This window comes from Tenrec ecaudatus, chromosome 2 (assembly GCF_050624435.1).
Source record: "Tenrec ecaudatus isolate mTenEca1 chromosome 2, mTenEca1.hap1, whole genome shotgun sequence".
Lineage (NCBI taxonomy): Eukaryota > Metazoa > Chordata > Mammalia > Afrosoricida > Tenrecidae > Tenrec > Tenrec ecaudatus.
In genome coordinates this window covers 230,794,022-230,805,258 of record NC_134531.1, presented here as the reverse complement: position 1 = coordinate 230,805,258, position 11,237 = coordinate 230,794,022, and the positions used below count along the sequence as shown (strand labels likewise).

The 11,237-nt window shown below is 48.7% G+C and overlaps 1 protein-coding gene across 1 annotated transcript; it reads right to left on the bottom strand.

Annotated features, from left to right (window-relative positions):
* Window positions 1–444: 444 nt before the first annotated feature.
* Window positions 445–10,999, bottom strand: ADAMTS1 (ADAM metallopeptidase with thrombospondin type 1 motif 1). Its single transcript, XM_075542395.1, has 9 exons — window positions 9,963–10,999; window positions 7,895–8,241; window positions 7,512–7,644; window positions 6,660–6,827; window positions 5,559–5,845; window positions 4,461–4,647; window positions 4,176–4,351; window positions 2,458–2,633; window positions 445–2,296 (listed from the first exon to the last, which is right to left on the bottom strand). The coding sequence occupies exons 1-9, from the start codon at window positions 10,612–10,614 to the stop codon at window positions 1,597–1,599; spliced, it is 2,826 nt and encodes a 941-aa protein (XP_075398510.1). The 5' UTR covers window positions 10,615–10,999; the 3' UTR covers window positions 445–1,596.
* Between the last annotated feature and the right edge of the window lie 238 nt (window positions 11,000–11,237).

The following is an 11,237-nucleotide window of genomic DNA, read 5'->3' as shown; positions in this document are numbered from 1 at the left end:
AGAATGTGGCCATGCCCACTTATTTAAGGCTGGCCTATGTCTGCTTTCATGCGAAAACCAGAGTTGAGTTGTGACATTGCCTCTGTGAGCCACAAAATTAAAACTATTTACGGCCTAGATCTTTGATGCCTATTTGCCAATCAGTGGTGTGTACTAGTAGATGCTTTCGTAGGGAATTTATCCCTCCCAACATAGACATCCTTTCTTTTGAAATCCACATCCATTAAAGAAACCCAAAATGCTAGCTCTCAGATAACAAGAATTATGTCTCAGATTCCCTTCAAAGAATTAATTCCTATTCAAGAAAATTGGACGCACAGTTTCAAAAAGTGTTCTTTTATTATTTCTAGTAACATATATTGCATAAATACTCTCTTATATGGCCTTTTACAAAAGAGGTATAACTTAAAGATTTTATCATTATGAAGAAAGTATAAAAATAAATATGTTCATATAGGCATTTATTACCAAATACAATCCTTCTTAGAAGGAAGGCACAAATCAATACTTATAAAGTACATACAATGTACAGCAACATATTTTACTATATACATATGGAAAAAGACATATTCTCTATCATTGTTAAAGAGCTGGACAGACATTCACCAGGATATGACTGTTGGAACAGCTTCTGGGGGTGGACCTGCTACCCCTCAGTACCCTCCACACCATGAGACAAGTGACCTTCACATCCCCAAGCTCTCGGGACCTGTTCCACACACCCCATTCTTATTCTGGCATTGGGTTCTTTTGTGTAATCTGAGGGGCTTTATTGAGACCCATTGGTTTCTTGCCATGCACGCAATGGCAAGCCTGTCAGGAGGAAAGAAAGGCAGAGGTACCCAGTGTACTGTGGCTCCTCTTGTTTTATACAGCACCCCATACCTCACTTCCTTGTCTTTGGCCTCGGGCTATTTAATGTATTCTTACAAACTACATGTAATTATTTCTTCATCAAAAAAACTTATTACACAAATAAAGGTGAAGATGATACACAAAGGCAAAGATGAGCACATTGGAGCTGTTTCAGTTGGTTGTGCACCTCTCTGACTGAGCAATGTGAACTCACAACTCTTGGTAGAAAATGGAGTGCAAACTATTCTCTCAAACCATAGCAGCATCTGGTCCCAGATCTGATTTGCACTCCCATCCCTGCCCCACCCTCAGCCTCACCCTCAGTGTTAGTGAGAGAATGCAGGCCACGTTTAACTGCCAAATCTCACCCATCTCCTGCTTTTCCTTTCCCAAACCCCATGATACAAAGGATTTAATTAGTACCAGGCAATAGGGATTGGAATCTTCCTGAAGTGTATTTTGGCTACGTTTTCTTCTTGTTTAGTTTGCGATAGATGTAACGAAAGATGTGATGCTAATCCCCTAGGACTTGAATGTCTTCTAGTAACTGCCATTTCCTATCCTATCAAATGCGCAAGGGGTGGGATAGTCACATGATCAAATATCTTTTCCACCGACTCCCAAGCTCCCATCTCGCTGACACTCCTTGCTGACCTACAAAGTCCATGGGCCCCCCCAGCCTTCTTTGTTTCAGCGCATCAGCCCTCCCACCCTTGGCTTTGCCCTCGCCCCTGCCACTGCTTAGCTGCATTCAGCCATTGTACAAAAGTCAATGTAGTGTTTAGGTTTCTTTAAGTGATCACAGCTCTCGTGGGCCAGCACCCCCCCATCATGGGACAGGCACTTCAAGGTTCTTTTTTTGTAACCCTTCCCACAAGTCTTTGAGCATGGCGACCACTCCCCCAACTGCCAGTGGGGACAGGGCACATCTGCACAGGGCCTGGTGCTGGCTGGTTTCACTTCCCTGGCGCACTCCGAAGCAGGTTGCCCGTTAATATCTCTGCATTCCACTAGTCTCTGCTGCCACCCCAGTCCACACGACTTGGAACATTCACCCCACTCTTCAATGACCCATTCTGAGAAGGTAGGGATTGCATTGAAAGACTCTATCTTCTTCTTCACAAAGTAAGTGAATTTGATTTTAGGTCGCAGGGCATTGCCCACAGTAAGCACCTGGATGGTTAAGGGCTCTTTGAGGGGGCTGAAGCTGAGGATCCGTTCCAACACTGCCGAGGAGCCGCTGTACCTCAGGACAGTACCTTTGTAGGTGATGTCTTGCTCTAAAGTAGACAAGGTAAAGTCGCCATTAAGGATGTATGTGCCATCGGCAGCTTTGATAGCAAGGAAACTTCCATCATTTCTGGACCCCCTCTGGCTCCGCTGTTTCACTTCAATGTTTGTGGCTCCAGCTGGAATGGTGACGATGTCATGGTACCCGGGTCTGCAGGGACACAGGAAGAGATAGGTGAACTCTCATCCCCCAGCTTAAATCCTTCACGTGAAGATCTGCTAGTGATTTTTTATATTTATTTTTTACCAGATCTGTATAAAAGTTATATCTAAATTATAAGGTATTTTTGAGAGTAAATCATTTAAACTTACTTTGCCCTGGTGACTGATCCTGTTACTTTCTTACAGGTAGATCCATTTCCTCCACAAATGCCACATTTGTCAAATTTCTTTTTGGAGTCAATGATGCGGTCACAGCCTGCTTTTACACATTGTCCTTGCACACAGACAGAGGTGGAATCTGGGCTACATGGAGTACCATCTACCACCTGGGGAAAAACATGCATCTGCCATTACACATTAGCAAGGGAAAGAGACGACATCATGGTAAGGAAGAAAGTGTTCCTCAATTAATGTTAGTTCTCTGCTTTCCTGTCCATTCTAATTAAAACTGTCCTTCCCATACACCTTGCATACTCTCCCCGTCTCTGACCTCTACTACGAATCAATCACCAAGACCAGTTGCCACTGGGTGGCTTCTCACTGATGGCCACCAGGAGAACTAGGCACAGCAGAAGATTGTATTGCAGTCAGCAACGCGAAGTCTACCCACTATGCCACGGGACTCCTTAGCACAGTCCTAAGCCATCTAAAACCAAACCAAATTCTCTCATGTTATTATCTGTTTACGCTCCTCATCTTCCCTTTAGCTAAGGTCAATGAGAGCAGAGTTTCCTTGTCTCTGTGTTTACTCTTGTGTCTTCAGGACCCAGAATAATACCAGTATTATTATTAGTAGGTGCTTAACCCATTACTTGCTCAATCTGCAAAAGAGGAATATTTCCATAGTGTCAATGACACATCAAATAATATGAGGCTTCTAATCTTATATATGTCTTGAAGCATAATAAGCACCAATGCTCAAAAAAATCCACACTCGCTGCTATTGAGTCAAGGCTGACTCACAGCGACCCCCTGTGGGTTTTGGAGACTGTAACTGTTTATAGGAGTAGCAAGCCCAGTCTTTCTCCTGTGGAGCTGCTGGTGGTTTCAAAATGCTGACCACGCGGATCATAGCCCAATGCGGAACCACTACACCACCAGCGCACCCATCAATGTCCAGGCTTCCATTTTAACGTCCATTGGCATATGCCAGACACCCGGTAGTGCATTCTTTGGACTCTGCCCTGACATTGGCTGCTGTACTAATTAATATGTAATTTCTCTAACTATAAGTTATATTTGCAAACCTCTATACAGAATCGCTTTGTTTTTCAAAAGATTTTCCCTTGTACGCTATTGTTGCTCTCACTGCCAACAAGTCAGCTCTGGGTCAGTGACCCTAAGGGCAGAGCAGAATGGCTGCAGGTGTTCTTCCTGAGGTGGCAACTCTATGGAGCAGACAGCCTCAGCTTCCTCCTGGGGAGCAGCTGACCTGTGGGTTGCAGTGCAACGTGCCACTCACGGTGCCACCACGGCTCCATCCATAGCGTGAGGTGCCAACAAACTGACTCTGACATACAGTGAAACCGTGAGACAGATGACAATGCCACAGGGTTTCTGGCTGTCATCCTCACGGGCAAATTGCCAGGTGTTTCTCTCGTGGAGCTGCTGGGTATGTTCGAATGACCACTCTTCCGGTCTGCAGCCAAGAACTAAATTATGGTGGTGCACAGTTGAAAGAATCATGAGTGCTGGTGTCAAGTGTCTCACCTATCTTAGGCAACACCAACCTCCAAGGAGCCAGTGGCTCGTTTGAAAGTGAGGACAGGTTCAGAGACTAATTGCAGAAAGCATACCACAGGTTGAATGGATAGAGAGCAAGTCAGAAACTTGGTTTGTAGGCAGATAATCATTGTACATGTAACTACCTTGGGCTGAAAAACAAAGAAGTGACCAGTGAGTTTGGCTTGACAGATGAGCTTGCACCTGTCCTTCGGAGAAACGCCAGCGTACTTGGGTGTCCACTCCACCGCAGGCCCGCTCCCAAAGGAAGTCATTGAGAAGTCATTGTGCGCCTCGCACTGTTCCTCTCTGAAGGTTTTTCCTGGAAAGAGAATGGCAAGATAACATTATCCGTTCCCAACCCTTAGCTGCCTGTTGGTGAGCACGCCGTTTGCACGCAGTGCTCAAGCTTTGGGTCTCTTTCGACTCACCGTTATTATCTGGGCAGTCCTCAGTGTTACAGGACCGGTAGCGCACCCGCTTGCCTTCACAGTACTTTCCTCCATTTTCGGGGACTGGGTTGTCACATTCTCTCATCGTGTACTGCACTCCTCCCCCACACGTCCGGGAACACTCGCCCCAGGGCCCCCACAGTCCCCAGCTCCCATGAACTGGAGTCTAAAAGGACACACAGAGTCAGCATTAGATATGTGCAAATAGAACTTTTAGGGAATGAACGACAAAATATGGGTCACAGAATCAATTACAAAACTAATCTCACTCCCCACGGTGAATACCCTCCCTTGAATTCCCTCTGACCACTGAGCACGGAGGGGAAAGCCTTGCTCTCAGGCCGAGGGCAGCCGCAAGGGAACTAACGCAGTTAGTTTAAATTTAACACCCCTTGTTTTCCCTTTGAACCCAGTCTTACTTTGTTCTATTTTCATCATTTTTTGCTTTCTTTTGGATTGAGACCTTCTTGTGTCTCATTTTGTTATTGTTGTTAGTGGGTTTATATGAAATTCAGAATAGGAAAATTCATGGAGACAGTAACTAGATTAATAGTTTCTTAGGGTTTTGAGAGGGGAAGTTGGGGAGAGGAAGCTACTAACAGTAAGTACAAAACTGAAGAAAGTGTTGTACAATTGATTATGGTGACTGTACCAGTGTCTGATACATTCAAAAGCTTTAAAATATATTTTTAAAGATAAACATATGCATAAGCAATGCTGCTCTTCCCACAAAATAATTTCCTTTGGGAAAATGCAGCACCTTTTAAAAAATTAATGTTATTTGTGTTAACATGTAGTGTGTTCATTATAGGATTTTTTTGGTCATTAGTAAATAAACAAATCTCTTTTAGGAACAAAAAAATCTTCTAAAATCCATGCTAGAGGACACAGATTGAACTTGGTCTCAAATACTTTCACATCATTTGGGAGTAAAATTCTACTGTGGAAAACATGGCATCATCCTAAGTTGCAATCGGCTCAGTAGCAAATTTTTTTGTTTGTTTTCTCTGGAGGGGTTGATTTTTTTCAATGATAACATTTAAAGGAACGAAATATTTTTACAGTAGAAAAACTCACTCCAAAATGCTTTCCGTCGGTCTTGTTCACACACTGGCCATTGACACACCACTTTCCCTCTCCACAGCTGGTCCCATCTGCCCACGGGAAGTATTTGGTTTGGCACACGAGGTGCCCATTCATGGAGCCGGTGCACCACAGAGTCAGGCACGTGCTGGCTGGGTCGGGGCAGTGCTTGGATTCCTCCCCAAAGAGAAACTGGCACTGCCGGCTGGCATTATACAAAGTTCCCGGGAGACTGGAGGGGAGCCGTAAGGTTCTCTGGGGCTTGTCCATCAAACATTCACCTGCAACGAAAATGCCAGCCCGCCATGAGTAAGCGATTAAAGAACACATGTCATGGGAGACCACATTTTCAGAAAGCACTTAGTAACGAGATAATACAAAAATGAAAACATTTAAAAACGAAGTTTTTAGGTTGTTTTTTTTATTAGCAGAATGCTAAGAAAATGGAATATTTAAAAATAGATTATATCATAAACTGGTAAGTTTATGATAGTAAGAAAGTGAAGCCAAATTCACAGCCATCAAGCCAATTCTGCCTCAGGGCAACCCTGTAAGGCAGAGTAGAAGGGCCTCCTTGGATTTCCAAGGCCGTTGATCTTTACCGGCACAGAAAGCCTCATCTCGCAGCTGCAGAGTGGCTGTGGGGTCCAAGTGCTGATGGCAGCACTGATGCCACAGGGTCCACGATAATAATTATGCTATACATGCCATTACTGTGTTAACAATGACATGTAATTATTGTTCTGCAACGATTTTGAATGAGTCTACTTTGGGATCTATCAGCCTGGAGCACAACATTTTACTGGGAATTCACGTGTAAAACGTGACAATCCTAACAGTGAAAATAAATTTTGAAGGAGCACAAAGAAGACACAGAGGGCTCATCTAACGACACAGAGGGCTCATCTAACGACACAGAGGGCTCATCTAACGACACAGAGGGCTCATCTAACGACACAGAGGGCTCATCTAACGACACAGAGGGCTCATCTAACGACACAGAGGGCTCATCTAACGACACAGAGGGCTCATCTAACGACAGCGCTACACTTGGACGCGAAGATCCACCTAGAAAGAGCACCGCAAGGGTCTTACCGTGACCATTATCCAGAAAGGACGTAATCATGGACGCACTGCAGGGAGACCAAGGCTGCGCATAGTCCAGGTTGGAGAGTATTGATGACATCAAGTGGGTCTTCTGGTCCACACTGTTAAAGCTGGCACACTGGTTTGCATCATCATGTGGCATGTTCAACACGTGGCCTAAGAAGCATCCAAAACCCACATTAAAATATAGGTCATACTTACCCTCCCTCCCCAACGGAGATTGGTATTTCGCGCAGCTGTGTAAGTAGAAGGCATTTATTTCTTGAGACCACGCCCACTTTCCATGGAGTGTACAGAAGCACACAAGTGTCCAATTGGTCATTAAAAAGAAAACCCAAACCCATTGCTATCGAGGAGCTTCTGACGCGTAGGACAGAGGGCAGCCCCAGCGGGCTCCAAGGCTGTGATCTTCACAGAAGCAGACGGCCACAGTGTCAGGGAGCAGCGCGTTAGCACTTACTGCTTAACCGCTGTGCCGTGAGGCCTCCGCTAAGCGTTCCCAGTGCCTATTATTGCAGTTTGTATTATAAGATGGAGAATTTTAGCATTTCTAAAATTTCTATGAAGCTATGATCTGTACACTCTCCCTCTCAAATGAATATAGGTGTTGATCAGCTTGGATTTTTAAATGGCACTTCCACATCAAACCCACTGCATCGAGCCAATTCCAATCATGGTAACACCATAGAATGGAGTCGCACTGCCCCGGCCTTGTCTTTCTCCCTTGGAGCAACTGGTGGTTTCAAAGTGCTGATCTTGTGGCTAGCAGCCCAACACATAACCACACCACCACCAAGGTTCTCTAAAGTGCTGTTAGCTCTTACTACAAACCACACTCACCTAATTCATGGGCTGTAGTGAAGGCAGCTTTTAAACCATCATCTTCTACGACTGAGCAGCTTCTGCTAGGAACGCACATAGTTCCAACATCAGCCATCCCCAGAGTATCACACGTATGGGTGCCACACAGGTCCTGGGAAAAGCAAAGGTGCATCCTCATTAATAGGATTAGAGCATTAACCTTGGACTCTAGTTTTTTGACAGGTAGATGTCTTCACTTAGGTTTTGGAGCATCTATGTTCATTGTTGTTAAACTATCCTTCAGGAGGAGTTTGTAGAAGTCACCCAACATTGAAAAATATTGGTGACCATTCTCTTTGTATCGATTTGCTTATTACAAAGCAGATGCCCCAAACGATCGTGTCCTAGGTGGCATTGCTCACCTCTTTGGTGAAGAGAATGGCCGTGTCATAGTGCTCAGCATCCCGGTCACTCGGCGGGTTGTACTGCGTTTGCCAATTGCAGAAATTCCGCAGTGTACTAGCGGCGTTAGAGTTCACTTCGGGTCCCTTCTCTTTCTGATAGATGACCAAGATCTTTACCACCACCAGGCTAATGGAATTCCGAATGCTGGGGTGTTTATACAACCGGGATGCCACAGAGAACAAAGTGAGAAGGTAGTGCTTCAGGTCCTTCCCATGGAACTCAGCCATTGTCTGGTCAGCCACAAGCATGGTTTCCACATAGCGGGGGCTGGACACAAAACGCTTCTTTCTTCTGCTTCCAGTTCCTGCAAGACGACAAAGAAAATTTGTTTGCTCATGGGCAGTCTATCTGAGAAAATCTGTTGCTATGTTTTGTTTTGAATTTTACTTTACTTTAAATAAAGAGGCTTGGTGTTCTTTGGAGTGGTCAGATTGTATTTTTTTAGAAACTGGTTTTGGCCCTTTTTGAAAACCTCCAATCTGAACAAGGAAGTACGCACATCTTCCCCAGCTGTAGTAAAAACTCGAATCTCGCGCAGCAGGCAGAGCTCCCTGAGTCATTCTTTCACAGGCCAGGGCTCAAATCCTGAATGAGATCATCAGGCTCCACGTGGAAAGCCCAGGGTAGGACGGGGTGGCTGCCAAGGGGCAGGGCCCAAAAGAATTTGCTCTGTGCTCTTGTTCCAGGGGTCCCTGGGGTGCATGCTCAGCCAAATCCGGGCACAAGGACCACCCACTCAGCCCAGCAACCTCACTCCATGGCCTCAAGAAGTTCCTTAAGCTCCTGCCTTAACTTTGTAGAGGCTGCTGTAAAAGAGCCCTTGGCTGGGCTGGAGACCCAGCCTGCTCCCCACCCCCACCCCAGGAAGTTCCACACTGGGCTGTGAGTACACAGCCACTTCAAGGAGCAGCTGTGCAAGGCAAAAGGCAGAGGGGATCACAAAAGGAGCCTCAAGAGAAAGTGAAAGAGGAAACAAGGATGAAATGGTAGAATGATAAGACCTGGGGAGCATGCATTACATAGCAGAGTACATCCAGAAAGGCCTAAGCACCTTAAGGCGCTCCCCCGAAAAGCAAACCCCACTGCCTTGGCACACAGCGCAGTAGGACAAGGTAGAAGTGCTCTCAAAACGGTGCACCTTTTGTCGGGAAAGCAAGTGAGTTCGAAAGGCAGACAGACCTTGGGGTTAACAGCTCCAATGCTTAGCTGGCTGAGCGCCCTGGCACCTTTCTTATGGCTTCTCTGCCTTGCAGTCAGTTCTGACTCCCATTTTAGGAGGGCAGAATTATGGCCTTCAGAGAGCCAGCAAACTGGAGCCAAGATAGGCAGCCAGAAGAGATGGGGCCAACTGGTCAAACACCTCCCAAGCTGGATCTGCGGAAGGCACTGGCTGTCACCCATTGGTCAGCATCAGTCTCCTAAAAAGGTCAGGGGATGGGGCGGGCTGGGGTGGGGGGTGGGGGTGCAGAGGCTCAGGAAGCAGAGATCGCACAGCAGCTGCCCATACCAGTGAGCTGCGCACTGTGGGATCACCACTGTTCCCCAGACCCAGCGTGAGAGCTCAGGCAGCAATTACAAAACGCTGCACAGATTAGCAACCAGGCCAAAGAGCGCGCCCACGGGCGCGCGCATGCGCGCACATATGCACAGGCGCGCGCGCGCTAAAAACGAATTACTAAGGATGGGAAAGAATTGTCTCACACTAGACTAAAATGGAAAGACTGGGGTTACTAATTTTCCCACCTAGGACGGTCGAAACATTGCACCCCAGTCAGCAGGAAACCGTGGGTTGGTCCACTCTTCATCCTTCATTACCCAGGCATTCGGAATTACGTTTTCTATCGGGATGTGATTAACTCACACTGGACTTTGCCACCTTGAAATCCAAACCACACGTCTACACTCCCGAGCGCCAGCCTGTCCACTGACAAGGCTCATTTAAGCTGCCGGACTGGCGTCTACTCTGGCGAAAGCAGAGAAGGTAAAAGGAAAGGGGTGGCAGAAAAACTCTTCTTGGGCTGGTACCTGTTGGCTGTTCGGCGCGTGGCTCCTGACCTTGAACCCCAGCTTCTCCCTGCTCCGGCTCCTCGCCCCCGGGGAGCACGCTTTCTTCATCCAAGACCCCGCACTTGGCGCCACCACCGCCGCGCTGCCTCCGGCGCAGAAGATGGAACTGTGGGGGCAGCGGCCCCCCGGCAGTGGCCCCGGGGGCGAGGCGCGTGGCCGCTGGCGCCGGCTGTATGGAGAACTCCTCGCCCCGCAGGTAGAAAGCGCCTCGCACGCCCTGGCAGAGGCTGAGCGCCGCAGCGGAGCCCGGGTCGCCGTTCACGGTGCCCGAGTAGAAGCAATGGGCCAGGTTGCCGGTGGGGTCGGAGTTCAAGGCCTCGGGCCCGGGGCTGCGCCCCAGGGTCTGGAGGGTGAACCCCGGGGCCAGAAAGCCGTGGTCGGGCCGTAGCTCCAAGCGCAGCTGCCGCCCGAAGGCCTCCAGACTGAGGCGAGTCGTCTCCTGCCCCGCGACGTGCTCCACTGCCGGCAGCACCAGTTCTTCGTCGTCCTCGGCGGGGCGCCCTTGGGTGCCCGGAAAGACCAGCAGCGCTACCACAAGCCATCGCAACGTGGGTACAGTGGCGGGCTGCAAGCTCCGGGGCTTCCGCGCCGCCCGCTCTGCTTTCTCCATGCTGCTGCCTGGCACGTGCCTTCGGAACCCTGGTAGTCAAGCCCCGGGAGACGCTGCACGCTGGGGTGCGAGGGGGCTATTGTTCCGGCGCAAGTCGCCCTCTGGAGTGTTAAAGTTAGCAACTAGGATTAGTCTTTGAAAAAGCAGCGCACGGAGTTAGCAGGCTGCAGCCCGGGATCCTGGCGTGGCCTGGATGGAGGTGCTGCGGCGCGCCAGAAGTGTTTCTCCCAGGGCAGAGTGGGACGCGGCGGGCGCTGGGCCGCCCCTCTCGGCCTCGGTCTTACTGCGGGTCTCGCAGGGCTCTGCCTTCTCAGTCCCGGCGCCTGCCTTGGCTTTGCGGCCACCAAGAACTCAGAGCTGCTTCCCAGCGAGTGCAAGACCCGGGCAAAGGAGCAGTCCTTTTATAAGCCAGAGTGGGAAGGGGAGGGGAGGGCCCTTCTTTTCCCCGCCCCACCTCCCTCCTCCCTCTTGGCCTGCTCATCCCCCTAGGACACCGCCCCCTGAGCTCAGTCGGTGCTCCACCGCGCGCAACTCTGCAGGGCCTGGAGGGGAGGGAGGAGGGGGGACTGGCGCTGGCTCTGCGCCTTGGGCTCATCCATCTGAGGGCAAAAGACGCCCTCTTT

Bases quoted from the DNA above. Each gene is read 5' to 3' on its own strand.
- ADAMTS1 (XM_075542395.1), bottom strand. From the start codon at position 10,614: ATGGAGAAAGCAGAGCGGGCGGCGCGGAAGCCCCGGAGCTTGCAGCCC. The intron at 7,645-7,894 runs GTGAGCAATGCC...TGCTTTTCCCAG, and splicing joins CCATTCTCTTCACCAAAGAG to GACCTGTGTGGCACCCATAC. The intron at 6,828-7,511 runs GTGAGTGTGGTT...GATGCTTCTTAG, and splicing joins CACTACAGCCCATGAATTAG to GCCACGTGTTGAACATGCCA.